Below are 15,272 nucleotides of genomic sequence, written 5' to 3'. Positions count from 1 at the left end.
TCCACTCAGCATGCCCAACAGGGGTGATGCTCTGCCCATCTGGGGCGTTGCTCTGTTGCAACCAGAGCCATTCTAGTGCCTGAGGCAGAGGCCATGGAGCCATCCTCAGCACCCAGTCCAACCTTGTTCCAATAAAGCCTTGGTTGCAGGAGGGGAAGAGAGAGACAGAGAGGAAGGAGAGGGGGAGGGGTGGAGAAGCAGATGGGTGCTTCTCCTGTGTGCCCTGCTGGGAATCAAACCCAGGACTCCTGCACGCCAGGCTGACGCTCTACCACTGAGCCAACCAGCCAGGGCCTGTTGTATTAGTTTTTTATAGTTTTTTTTTGTTATTGTTTTTTTTTATTTAGTTCTGCTCTAATTTTTACTATTTTCTTTCTTCTGCTGACTATGGGTAGCCTTAGTTCTTTTTCTAGTTCTTTAAGATGTGATGTTAGGTTGTTTACTTGGGATCTCTCTTGTTTCTTTATATAAGCCTGTAATAATATAAACTTCCCACTTATCACTGCTTTTACTGCATCCCAATTAGCTAAACTATTAGCTAATATTAGCTATTAGCTAAACTTTCTACCTCAGTGTTCAATTCATTTATTGAGTTCTTCATCTCTGTTTCTAAAGTTTCAGCCCCTTTGGTTTATTAAGTTACTTATTGGTGTTTTTTCATACATCTTTGAGTATTTTCAGAACTTCAGTTTTGAATTCTCTATCATTTAACTCCAAGTTTTCCATGTGATTGAGATTGTTTCCTAGAGATATTTTTTACTCTCTTTTTGAACTATGTCTCTGCCTTGTGTAGCCATGGTATTTGATTTCTTCTTCCTTAGTGGCATTTGAAAGTGGTATTGTTAAGAACTTTAGCAACAACAACAACAATAAAAATATAAGAATTTTAAAAATGTCAAGTAAAAAGGAAAAACCACAGAAAACATATCAAAACCCAAGAATAATCACAAAGAAAACACCCATACACAAAATAAGAATTAAAAGTATAAAAATTAAAGAAAATGAAATTCGGAAGAGAAAAATGAATAAAAAAGATATAAAAGGAGAAAAGGAAAAATAAATTTTGATTTTGAGAGGTTACTGTTTTCTTCCTGTAGGTATAGCTCTATTACAAGTTTTAGCTCTCTGAAATTCCTGGGTTGTCCTCTGCTGAGATGTTGCTGTTGCAATTATGTAGGCATGGCCACTGTCATGTTGTTGGGTGAGGCATGTTGTGAGGGCTTTACGACTTCAGTATTTCAGCTTTCCAGTTTATGGCTCTAACAATGGTGACCTCAGGCCTTCAGGCACTCCTCCTCACATCTCAACAGACCAGGGGATCAGGCACAGAGCACCTCTGTTCTTCAGGGGAGAGCACAGAGCAAGCTCTGGAGAGCAAGCTGTGGGGGTTTGTCTCTGCCGCTCTTTGTAACTGCGAGTTGAGGGAGGCAGCATCTGGGAGGCAGAGGGCCACACTTTAATTTTCTCTGTCTCTTCCAAGTGTGGGCTGCAGGCAGACTGTGGGAACACAGGCCATTTCCCGTGTTCTGCTGCTGCTTTGGTCCTGTATCTCCCCTTGGCAGAAGGAGACTCAGTCACTGGGTTTCTCTCTTCATACCCCTCAGATAAAACCCAGACATGCTGAGCTTCCTTTCTTCTCAAAGTTGGGTAGATAAAAAAAGTCACCCAGCATTTGTCTCCTTTCCAAAGCCCATCACAAATGCATTTTATCTTTCACCCCCCTTTTCAAACCATTTCACCTTTAGTCCATTTAGTGCATGGATCTTTCAGGCATGCCTGTGAGCCCAGCTGTGGTTCTTTAGCTGTGTTATAGTTGTTCATTTGTTGAAATTTCAAGGGGAGACCAGGTGATCTTTCATTCTGCCATTACTCTGATAGCATCTGTTCTCTCTCTTTTTCTCTCTTTCCCTCCCTTCCTCTTTTTATCTCTCTCTAAATCAATAAAAAAAATTTCCAACCAGACAGCTTGGCTGGTTAGAGTGGGCTGATTCAGGGCTCATACAGGGACAGCTCAATCTTCCCCCTCCTCTCTCTCTCAAATCAATAGATGAAAATTTTTAAAAAAGAACTCATATAACTCAATAGCAAAAAGAAAAGAAAGAAGGAAAGAAATGGTTTGATTAAAAATAGGAAGAAGATCAGAACATTTTTCCAAAGGAGACATACTGATGGCCAACAGGTACATTAAAAGATGTCCAACATAATTGATCTTTAGAAAATGCAAATCAAAACCACAAGGAAATATCACCTCACACATATTAAAATTGCTGTTTACAAAAAGACAGGAACTAATATGTATTGGCAAGGATGTGGAGAAAAGGGAACCCTGTGTCCTGTTACTGGGAATGTAAATTGGTGCAACCACCATGGAAAAAGGCATAGAGGTTCCTCAAAAAAATAAAAATAGAACTACTGAAAAAGAAATTAGAGCTATTGTATGATCCAGAAATTTTAATTCTGGGTATTTATTGAAGATAAATGATGCCCTGGCCATGTAGCTCAGTTAGTTAGAATGTTGTCTTGATATTCAAACATTGTGGGGTTGATTCCTGATTAGGGTATATACAAGGATCAACCAATGAATGCATAAATAAAGTGAAACAGCAAACTGATGTTTCTCTTTCTCTCCCCTTCTCCCCCTCTCTCCATCCCCCTTTCTTCTTTTCCCCCTCTCCTCTTCTCCCCCTCTCCCCCCTCCTCCTCTGCCTTCTCTTTCTAAAATCAGTAAATAAAAATTAAAAATAAATGAAAACATTAATGATAAGATATATACCCCATGTTCATTGAACCATTATTTATATTAGTCAAGATACGGAAACAACCTAAGTGTCCATTGATTCATGAGTGGGTTAAGATATATATACACACTCATATATACATACATATATATGTGTACACACATGCAAATACACATACAAACATTATGCACACACCCAATGGACCATAAAAAGGAATGAAATCTTGCCATTTGTAACAACATAGATGGACATTGAGGGCATTAAGCAAAGTGAAATAGGCAAAGTGAAATAGGTCAGAGAAAGAAAATACCATATGATCTCTCCTGTGTGTGGAATATATAGTAAAAGAAGAAGAAAAATCCAAGCCCATGGGTACAGAGAACTGATTGGTTACTGTGAGAGGTGGGTGGTGGAGTGGGAAAAATGGACAAACTTTTTTGGGGGGAAAGAAGGTTTGTTTAAATGAATTAAAACTATTTTAAAAGGCCCTGGCTGGTTGGCTCAGTGGTAGAGCGTCGGCCTGGCGTGCAGAAGTCCCGGGTTCGATTCCTGACCAGGGCACACAGGAGAAGCGCCCATCTGCTTCTCCACCCCTCCCCCTCTCCTTCCTCTCTGTCTCTCTCTTCCCCTCCGGCAGCGAGGCTCCATTGGAGCAGAGATGGCCCGGCGCTGGGGATGGCTCCTTGGCCTCTGCCCCAGGTGCTAGAGTGGCTCTGGTTGCGACAGAGCGACGCCCCGGAGGGGCAGAGCATTGCCCCCTGGTGGGCAGAGTGTCGCCCCCTGGTGGGCGTGCCGGGTGGATCCCAGTCAGGCGCATGCAGGAGTCTGTCTCTCCCCGTTTCCAGCTTCAGAAAAATGCAAAAAAAAAAAAAAAAACTATTTAAATTTTTTTTTTTTTACTTTTTCTTTGGGGAGGGTGAGACAGGCTCCTTCATGCACCCTAATCGGGATCCTCCCAGCAACCTCACCTGTGGCCGATGCCCAACCAAGCTATTTTTAGTGCCGGAGGCTGATGTACTCCAATGGAGCTATCCTCAGCACTTGGGGCCACATCCCAGTCTCGCCACTGGCTATAGGAAGAGAATGGAGAGAGAAAAGTGGGGGAGAAGCGGATGGTCACTTCTCCTGTGTGCCCTGACCAAGAATCAAACTCAGGATGTCCATACGCCAGGCTGATGCTCTATCCACAGAGCCACCAGCCAGGGCCTATAATATTTTTCTAAAAATACATAAACATTTTCTGTACACAGAGGACTTACTGGGCACAATTAACAACTTAAATTTAGTCTAAGCAAATTTTAAAATGTTTTTAGCTGCTGTTAACCATGGAGGAAACCTTAAATTTTATACTTCAGTTTCTTAATTTCTGTTTTTGGGTCCTAACATAATTTTGGGTCCTAACAAAACTGTTGCTATATTATATGGAGTGGAAAACTACTCAATGAGCAAATGCTCAAAGTAAGATTAATATATATAATAATTCTAGGCCATGTTTGATATATGGTTTTAACTAATTCTGTGATGATCTTCAATTAAATTCAGATAAATTAATTTTTTAAGATTTCCAATAAGTTACTTTTTTTTTTAATTCACAGCAAGTTGGCATTGATAAAGGTGATATTCCTGACCTCACACAGGTGAGTGACTCTCTGAATGGAAGATTCAGTGTACGTGAAATTATTATTCTGTAGTTTTTTATAAAAAGTTTTACTTAGATCATAGTCTTGTAAGTAATGCATTTTAAATCTAGACCATTATTTTAGCTCATTTTTTCTAACTATTTAATATATTTCTAGAGATAATATGAAGATTTTCTGTCTTTGTAAATTAAAATGTCATTATTATTTTTTATGACAGAGACAGAGAAGGACAGATAGGGACAGACAGACAGGAAGGGAGAGAGATGAGAAGCATCAGTTCATTATAGTGACACCTTAGTTGTTCATGGATTACTTTCTCATACATGCCTTGACGGGGGGGGGGGGGGCTCCAGCAGAGCACGTGACCCCTTGCTCAAGCCAGCATCCTTGGTCTCAAGCCAGTGACCTGGGCTCAAGCCAGTGACCTTGGGCTTCAAGCCAGCGAACTTGGGCTTCAAGCCAGCAACCTTTGGGCTCAAGCTAGCAACCATGGGCTTATGTCTATGATCCCACTCTCAAGCCCGCGACCCCGTGCCCAAGTTGGTGAGCCTGCACTCAAGCCAGATGAGCCTGTGCTCAAGCCGGTGACCTCAGGGTTTCGAACCTGGGTCCTCTGCGTCCCAGTTTGATACTCTATCCACTGCACCACTGCCTGGTCAGGCAAAAAAAGGTCATTATAATCAAAGAAAATTATAATAATAAAAGAGTACCCACTTTTTAATAATATTGAAATATATTTAATAATTTACTTATCTTAAAATATTTCTATTTTAAGATAATATTGACCTTAAATTTTTATTAAGAACTAGCTGTACCCGGCAATGTGTTGCTGTGGCTCAGTCTGGTTAAATGGAAAAGAAAGAAAAGAGAAAGCACACGTTTCTAATATGTTTAATTTCACAGTGCTCGTGGGTATACAATATTTTTTGTTGTTTCATTGTCTGTGCAGATATAGAGATTGTCTAGTTTGCTGACTCTAGAACACGCAATATATAATTGTAAAATATTTCGTATAGCATGTGTTGCTTTTACATCCAACAGATAACGCTGTTTTTAAAAAAAAGCATGTTTTTACCTGTCACAGGTGTGACATCTATATAATAGTAGGTATATAAAAACGCTCATATTCATAGGTATATAAAAATGCGCGTATTCAAATGCAACATTGTATCAAAATTTCAAAGCAATCGATGAACTTTCGGAGAGTTAAGATTTTGAACAAACATTTACATTTTTATTTATATAGAAGATAGAGAAACTGACAGTAATTGCCTCTGTATGTATATAATTAAAATACCAGTGAAACATCAAGAATTTATAGAACAAATTCATAGAATAAAATTCATAAAACAATCAGAACATGATGGCGTTATATTTTTTTATTTAAATGTTGAGCAGTAGCTCCTTCTAGTGTGTAGAATATTAGTATAAAATATTTTTGCTACAATGAGAAGATGATCAAGTACAGTGTAGAATAAAAGAAAAACTAACTATATTGTTAAAGAGGCTCTCAGTTAATAAGAAAATAGGCCCTCATTTGTCTTACCTAGTTTGGGTAGAGTCCGAAGGAAGACAAAGAAGGTTTAAAGGAATACTTAATACCTTTTTGTTTTTAAGATTAGAAAATTATAGTATATCATTAAAAGAAGGATTCACATACTTGGGTTTAATTTTTTAATGATACTATTATATTTATTATAACTTATATAATCTCTTTCAAGAAGTTCAGAGACATAATATATATTTTATGTAATGACTTACACTATTTGGAAAACAGATAAAATCCTTAAGGTAAAAATCTTATTCTGGATGTAGTAAAAAGCTATTCTGTGCTAGATATTCATTACAATCTGATATCTCATATCTTCTACTTTTGTTATGACCTTAAGAGGCACATTCACATCACTATTAATATTTATTTTAAAATTACCTCCTCATTTAAAAAAACTGTATAGTCCATTTCTCCAGAATTTATTTATATCTCAATGCAAGTGTATTCTGTGCTTCTGAAAATTCCTAATCAGTTACCTAATTGTGATTTCTATTTGGAATATGAGTAACGGAGGTAAACTCACTCATTAATTTTTATTTAGAGCCCCTTCCACAAGTCAAATGGAGTCTTCTAATTGAACTGGGGATTTAGACCCACTGAGACAGGATAGGAAGGTCTGCACCAAAATGCGATCTGCCCTAGGATTAATCCTTTAGTGTTAGATCAGAATTAATCTGGAGATGGGTCAGAAATGCTATTTTTTGTGGACTTAGTTTGCATCTTTGAGATTAGGTACTGTTCTCTGCCAGACTTCTCTGTAGCCATCATGGTACTGAATCTAGCTATGGCAATAAACAAAAATATGAAACATGGAAAAGGGTTAAAGAGGAGATGGAGACCACAGTGTTAGCCGTTGACCGGGAATAGGAGTAAGCTGCTAGTAACTGAAAAAGAATTAGAATTATTCTTGTGGCAAGATGGAACAGAGAATTTAATAGTTATCTTTCAGGTTAGAAAATGCACAATAAATACCAATGTGGGCATCTGTGGCCCTTTTTAAATTGTGCATATAATGTCATTATAAGTGCACTTAAATGATTTATGTATATTAATAAAATGGTTTGTGAAAGCATTCAAAAGTTCTGTTTGGGGTAAGAAGTGACTATGATATCAGAACTGAGATATTTCTTTTCAGTACTTTCAAATGGTTTCCTAGATCTAACAATCAAAAATTCAAATGATCTTCTGGTTGCTTCTTTTTCCATTTAGGTTTTTTTAATTGAATTTATTGGGGTGACACTGATTAATAAAATTTTATAGGTTTCAGGTGTGCAGTTCTGTAATACAGGATCTGTATATTGTATTATTTGTTCACCACCTCAAGTCATCTCTTCCCCCTTCACCCTCCTCTACCTCCCCCATCCCCTTTTCTCTCTTGTGCTCATCATACTGTTATCTGTGTCTATGAGTTCTGTTTTATTTTGTTTTGCTTAATTCCTTCACTTTTTCCACCCAGCCTCCCAAACCCCCCTCCACTTAATGATGCTTTAGAATCTAAAGCATCTGAATTTTAATGGATGCTTCCTTTTTGATCCTAGACTCAAAATTATTTATGAATTTGTCCCAAGAAAAGAATTATTTTCAAAATATTATTTTCTGTTTGGTATTGTGTATACATATTCCAAATTTAAAGTATTTTCATTTATGTAAAACATCTTAGGTTTTGATGTCAGGAGTTCTGATTGATCTGAAAACTACTAGTAAAGAAAAATCTCCTTTTAGACTGTACTGCCGATGGATGGGTAACCGTGATACATTGCTGTTACCTGTTAGCTTGCACCGGCTGACTCTCATTCTTTGGGTTGGTGTTTCCGTCTGACTGGTCTATTGACTTTGGCATTTTTAAATATAAGCAACTAAAGATACCACTAAGTATATTTTGTTCATCTTAAATTCTTTTAAAATGGCAGAGGCATTTTCAAAGGTTTGCTCCTTGGAAATATGATTTTTTGGTTATTGTCTATCGTATGCCAGGAAATGCTCATAGCTGTCGTTGAGAAGGCCAGTATTTCTGCACTCCTGAACATTACTATCAAAGCAAGTTTTTTCCTTCCAAATACATTTGGGGAATTTATTCCTATTAGATTTCTACTACTCATAAGTAATATAAATAATGAAGCATTTTAAACCTCTAAGGTAAAAATGCTCTGAACTTAATTTTATGTGCAATGTATTGCAAAATAACTCCCCTTAAAGACAAAGGTTAATTTTGTAGTCTGTATTCTTGGTCAGATTGCCATTGTGACTGTTGTGACTATTAACTTACTTAAAAATTTTCTTCCTTAAATTATTAAGAAACTTGGCAAAAAGAATGAAATTGCCAACTATGTTACTGGTTTTGGTTTTTGCTGCTTAGCTAACTAACAAATGTTACAGGATAAAATGCTACCTCTTTTTTATCTGTTGTTATCTTATATTGTTCTCTATTTGCTGACTACAAATAGCATTTGTCATTTTTTAGCAGGATTAGCATAGAACTGTATTTCCTTTACTTTGTATTTAAAATCCAGAAGACCTGAGTCTTCTAACTATAGAGAGCTTCTATGGCTTGATACATTTTTTTCTTACTGTGCTCTCAATGGGAAAAAATGAAAATATGAGAAGTTTAAAGTTATATGCCCAGCCTTCCTAGGTTCCATTTTGGTGAAAATTATAATTATCATTATGACAATTTTAAAGTTACCATGTGAGATTCACCCAAAAATTATGAAGCCATTTCTGTTTTCTTCCTTTTAAGGTTACAGTGTATATTCTGGTTATTAAATTAGCACAACTATATAGTTGACTATTTCTTCTATGGGACAAAATTTATTTTATGTCATAAAAATTTATTTTTTTATACTTAGAGGCGTATTCCTAGTTGTAGTTTACTGGAATTTGTCGAGTCAACTTTCACCTGAGTTATGTTTTAAACTTTTAATTTTTATAATTTTCTAAATTTATTATATCCCCTGATAGTCTATTTGTTCTACACTACAGTCATTAACTTTTTAGATAATACTCATAGAGTTGTTCCTTCCTACCTTAAATTATCACTTTGATCACATTAATATTTTGTAACTTAGTGATTTATATTTATAAATTTACATGTTTCTTTACTTAGTAATTTATACTTATAATAATCCCATAATTGTTAAGACACTTTATGAGTCTATTTGTGAAATTAAAGTAAATAATCATTATTTCAGGCTTTCAAAATTAAAGATTTTAAATAACATTTTGTTTTAATTTGTCATTATAAGTACAATATAAAATTATAGTGATAGGAATTTTCTCGAGTTATGTGAGCTATTTTTTCAACAGTATGCATAGTGAATTAAAGGCCTTCAAAATTAATTTCATATAACTTAAATATAATTATCAAAATTCAGTGTATCTATACATGTAGTTATATATTTCATTCATGATATGCTATATTTTGAATGCTTATGCTGCTGTTAAGGTCTAATTTGGGTTAAAAGTCTCTGAAAGGTAAAATTAGATGGGGTAAAATATTTGTATGAACCTGTTATTTTTCTTTCTAATATACAGTAAAATGCCATCACTTTATATTGCCTAAAATGTTATAAGAACACTCAGTCACTTTAAGAAAATCTTAATTGTTGTTAACTACTAAAGTTGTATTCTTTCTCTCACAACTATCACTTATCCCCTCTTTTTTAATATAGTAGCATTTTTTCCCGATATTTCAGTCAAACATGGATAAATGAGACTTTACTGTATTTTCAAATTTCTGTAAGTTTGTATTTGGGCACTTATATTTTTGACTTGGATGCAAATACCTATTCTTTTTTTCATGGTGGTCATGTGGAAATATATGGTGAAAATAATAAAATCAAGTTTGCTGCATATAAGTAATAGCTTAGAAAAAGTTTATCCGATGTACTCTCTGCACTGAAACCATACTGTAACACTCTTTGTTAAGCAGTGGAGTTAAGTATATGTACAATGGGCTTGTCTGAGATTTCTGAGAATTTAAAGATTTATATACTAAAAGAACCAGAATGAAATGATCTCACATAGGTGTCGGAGCCCACCTACAGACCTCCACCATACAAAGTTACAGTGATGTTCCAGTGTGTTTACTTTGAAAGCAAGCGATGCAGACATTTATTCTTACTTTCTTATTGTAGGCTCCCAGCAGTCTTATGGAGACCCTTGAACAGCATCTAAACACATTAGAAGGAAAGAAACCTGGAAACAAGTACGCATTAGCTGTATATTCTAAATAAGGTGGAAAGTGTTAAAGTCATTCTTTACAAGAATGCGATTTGTCACAATACAACTTTTACTACTGCAGTTTTAGGGTATGCTTTATTGTAATTCTTTTGGGTTACCTCAAAACCACACTCCATTTCATTAACTTATAACACTGTGACCCTGTGTGTAGGCAATGAATGTATCTGCAGACTAGTGCAGCAAATTAGTAGGCTGTACCCCTGTTCACTGAACCTGCTGATTTATATATTTGTCCTTAGAAGGGATTCACAATATACAGAAAAAGAGTTGCTCATGTTTAAAAACTAAAGCTGTTTGTTATCCTTGGGCATGAGTAAAAACAAGCACAGTTTCACAGGCAGCCTGAAACACTGTTGTGTTACAACCCCCTGTGAAAAAAGCAAAACCTTCACGTATAGTTTTTAGGCTCCAGACCCTTCCTACTTGGACCATTTAGTGTGGCGTGCTGCTGACATTTTAATAAGAGCCCTTTCTACAGAGAGAGTAGCAGTCAAACAGAGGCAAGTGCAATTTGACTGGATTTTGTGTTAGACACTTACATTTTTTACTGTTTTTCCTCTTTGCATGCAAAAAATGTCATATTCCATTCCTTTTCTTTGCTCTAGCTGGTGTCAAACTTGTGTATTCACAGGAGTCTGTGCAAGACTTTTCACTCTTTGTTCCTTGCACAGACGATAATTCCATTAGTCTTGGATGCTTAGCCCCCTTATCTCTGTGCATATCTCATACATCCTGGGAGGAACAGCTCATGAAACCATCCTTAATCATGCACTGCCCTGTGTTGTGGCCATTTTTTTCTTTTCACACATGTGGTTTAAGTAGATTTTTTAATTCTAAAAAATCGGGGACTACTTTATACTTTATTATCTCCACTTAACACTCAGTGTAGCTTTCTCCACAGAGTCAGTTTGAATTGTCTTTGTAGGTCATCCTGGCTTTATGTTTTCTTCACTTGGATTGACAGCAGAAGTTAGCAAGGACAACCTAAGAACTGATCATTGCAGGGCTGTCGGCTGATCATGGATTTTACCTATGATGCAGCTATCAAAATGCAACTCCTTTCTGCTTTATTCTGCCGGCATTCTCCAAGAATCTAGACTCATGTCTTGATGTTACTTTTTGGTTTGTTTTATTAGCTAAGCATTATTTCTGTCATCTTCTCCAAGTTAGTATAAAAATTATTGCAAGTTTTAAATTTTCTGGAATAAACAATAGTATTGAAATCTCTCAGGCAGCTATGGCAGAGCTATTTGGAATGATGGACCTTTCCAGGGCTTTATCAGGCTTGTTACCACAGTCCAATGTCCGCCCAGCTTCCATGCGGCCGTAGATGATCAGCGTTTTTTTTTTGTGTATAAGTTGATGTCAATGAGAAAGACACAAGTATATTAAGTATATTAAATCACAATAGAAGATGCCCACTTCCAGCTACTGCTGGGCTTACCCTGTATGAGAGTTTCTGGGAAGCCAAGTGAGTTGCCTGGGATTTAAGGAAAAGGAGGGAGGAAGCCTGAGAAAAGTCCCTGCACCTGTGGCAGAGGACACTCTTGAGCTAAGGATGTATGCACATCCCCAAGAGTCAGAGCCTCTTCCTTGGGCAACACGGGCTGCCCATCAGTGAAGCGTCAGCATCACTGCCATCTTTCGCCCTCAGCTTCCCCCACACACCGCACAGATCCACACGTTCCCCTTGTTAAATCTGCCAAGGCTGCAATATCAGGAGAAGCAGCCTTCTGGAGTGGATTTCATTAGCTCTAACAATTTTAACATCAAATCTAAATTCGCCCCCTTGTGGCTGCTGCAAACTGTTTTTTGGAAAATTTAGCTATGTATACTTATATATATCTAAGAGCAGTGAAGCAAAAACTTCTGTTTTGGATTTTCTTTTTCTGAGCATAATTTTTCTGTCTTCTTTAAAATTATTTTATACTTGTCAGACTTCTTTTCTGAATTGGCTAAGACCACATATAACTTGTTTTTTGCTCATTCCCTATTTTTTAAATAAATGAACTATGGAAGTTAACTCTTTTCTTCTTTGTATGTTTGTGCTTACTTGGGAACTTAAGTGAAGGGTGAGTACTATATTGAGTGACTTTTTTTGCATTTTATTATTACTAAAAATGCAAAAGAAACACTCTTAAAAGTCCACATTTGGTGTTTAGAACATTTAAAACTGATTTCTGTCCATTTTACACATCTGTGTCTTTTTCGTTATACTTTTTTGTCTCCCAAGGTGACTGGCATAAAAGGTTTTACTTTAGATTGGTCTTCTTGTATCAAGACTAACAATCTCTCTTAGATATACATATATATCTTTTATATATAGATACATATATATAATATATTCCTTTTAGTTGTCAGAAATCAGAGTTTTTCTTATCATTTGTTTACTAATCAGAAGATTTTCCCATGTCATGTGACAGAAGTGCCAAAAGACAATTTTATAAAGAAAATTACTTAAAGTTGTTTTCTGTGTCTTCTAGTAGCAATATAAAATTATTCTAACCTCTAGTTGAAGTGAATGCATACAACAGAGCATTTTCAAATGTCTACTATAAAAATATATGTATTCCCTTTATATTTAGTGCCTTAAAGATGCTGATATTTATTTTTGAAATTTCATGCAATACTGTATGATGCACCTTTGTATATTGTCTGTTTCTATGGTTCCATAGAACAAAAGAGAGAAATTGATTTTATTTTACATGTGGGTTTACTAACTGTTGAGGGTGAAGGAAATGGAAAATAAGTCTGTTGTAATGAACAATATTTAGAAGACAGATTTTTCACATCTGTGCTTTGTTTTTCTGGTGGTTTATTTTTATAGCTAGCACTTATAACCAGACTATGTAAGGATTATTATTGTGAATAAGAAATAACAAAATTTTGGCCCTGCCTGGTTGGCTCAGTGGTAGAACATCAGCCGAGTGTGTGGATTCCTGGGTGCAATTCCCAGTCAGGGCACAGAGAAGCGACCATCTGCTTTTCCACTGTTCCCTCTCTGTTCTCTTCTGTTCTCTTCTCTTCTGTTCTCTTCTCTTCTCTCCTCTCCTCCCCTCCCCTCCCTTCTCTTCTCTCCTCCCCTCCCCTCCCTTCCCCTACCCTCTCTCTTCATTCCCCTCCAGTAGCCATGGCTCAGTTGCTTTGAGTGCATTGTCCCCAGGCACTGAGGATGGCACTGTGGAGTCTCCACCTCAGGCACTAAAAATAGCTCAGTTACGAGTGTGGCTCCAGATGGGCAGAGCATCAGTCCCATACAGGTTTTGCCAGGTGGATCCCGGTCAGGGTGCATACAGAAGTCTGTCTCTCTCTCTCCCCTCCTTCTACTTGGAAAATAAAATAAAAAGGAAATAACAAAATTTTATTTTTTGACAGCTTACTGTTAACAGCTTAGAAGTAAACCTTGACATTTGCTATGTGAATCAGAAAAATCTACATGTTTATCTGTAGCACTTTATAAAATCTAGGGTAGATTATTCTATTGTCATTCATTTCCTTCTAAAATTATATTCGTGTTTTATTTTTCCCAATACTCTTCACTATGTGCTAAATTTCTCTAGCTGAAATAAAAATAAGTACAGGTCTTTAATAAATGTCATTATATATAAAATATTGTAGCAGTTTCTTTCATACAGGAGAAATGACCAATGGTAGGATAGAAAATGAATGAAAGGACAAGAAAAAGCAGCAGTTTATGAATTGTGACATGGAGGAACAAATGTGATAGGCTGGGCGTGTTTCCGTCAGGAGAGCTGGAATGTGTAACGAGGACAGGCTCTGGGCATCTGACAGACTTTGGAGTCTTTAATCCATCATTAAAGAATAATGAGACTCTGGCAAGTTATTTACCTCTCTGAGCCTCAGAGCCCTCAGATTTTAATCAGTGATTAATGATCTTATTTAAAGTTATGGCTCCAATGAGATCACCTCTGGCTCTCACCTTTTTGATGAAATCTTGCCAAAGGCTGGATCTGGTCTATGGGAACAGAGATCACACATTGCCACTATTTAGTTTCACATAAAACAATTTTAAAGACTTTTGGTTAATTTATATTTTTATACAAAGAATAGTACATAAATGTGTTCTCATTCTAAAACTCAGATAATATGAAATATGTTTTACTGCCTACACAGTGCTAGCTGTTGTGTAAAGTGCCAGGGATATAAAACATTGAGATGGATTCCCTTGCTTTTAAGAAGTTAGCATCTGATGGAGAATACAGGTATTTAAACAGACAATTAAGATACAATGCAGTAAAGAGCACGATAGCTCAATGTGGGCAGTAGGAGATTTTCATTTGTTTAATCCATGGGGTAATAATTACAAGTGTCATTTAATAATAGCATTCATGTAGAAGCTTAGCAAACAAAAAAATTCTGGTGCCAATTTTATACTTAGATTTGAGCATGATATTCTTTAATGGCAGGTAGAGCAATTCTATCATTTTTACTATTTCTTTGTTATTGTTATAGAGTATAGAATATGTTGGAAATTTTTATATATTAGCTTGGAAATGTATTTCAAAAGATACTGGCATAACCTCATTTCTGTAATGGTGTTTCTCATTATGTCCGTACCACTGAGCAATGCTTCATGAAAATTGCTTGAAAGATAACTTCAATTGGTTCATTCTTAGAAAGTGACCATGTCAAATGGCTTCGCTGTTTTCTTTGCCGAATTCAGGGTGTTATTTTCATGGATTTTTATTTAAACTTAATTTATTTCCTTTTCTACATAAATACGGGGGGAAATGATGGGAGTGGAGAAATTATTAGCCAGAAACTCATTAGGGAATTTTCAACCTTATGCTCTACTAAATTTTTAGGTGCCTAAATAATAACATTTTGTCAATAAAGAGAACACTGTGAATTTATTTGTCTCAGTGGACCCTTTGAAATAAGCAATATAGATAAAGGTATATCCTTTTCTTTATGGGATATGTTATTCTTAAGATTACAGTTAGCCAAACTACACATAACCAAAGTAAATGCTACCCTTATGCTTCTGCCTTCATTATATAGCAGAATTCTGTGTGTGCCCTTACATTATGTTAATTTTAACTAAAAATTAAATAGAAAATGGCAGGCGTTTATTTGTAAATG

General features: G+C 36.1%; 1 protein-coding gene across 8 annotated transcripts in view; it reads left to right on the top strand.

Annotated features, from left to right (window-relative positions):
* SNAP91 (synaptosome associated protein 91) overlaps nucleotides 1-15,272 on the top strand; it is a 161,059-nt gene that overhangs the window by 68,709 nt on the left and 77,078 nt on the right. For all 8 annotated transcript variants that reach the window (XM_066254193.1, XM_066254209.1, XM_066254207.1 and 5 more), the window contains exons 9-10: nucleotides 4,334-4,375; nucleotides 10,064-10,134. In XM_066254193.1, the coding sequence (XP_066110290.1) occupies nucleotides 4,334-4,375; nucleotides 10,064-10,134 (113 nt within the window). The remainder of the gene's footprint in view (nucleotides 1-4,333; nucleotides 4,376-10,063; nucleotides 10,135-15,272) is intronic.

Source organism: Saccopteryx bilineata, chromosome 1 (assembly GCF_036850765.1).
Source record: "Saccopteryx bilineata isolate mSacBil1 chromosome 1, mSacBil1_pri_phased_curated, whole genome shotgun sequence".
Classification (NCBI taxonomy): Eukaryota; Metazoa; Chordata; class Mammalia; order Chiroptera; family Emballonuridae; genus Saccopteryx; species Saccopteryx bilineata.
This window is presented reverse-complemented; position numbering and strand designations above follow the sequence as displayed.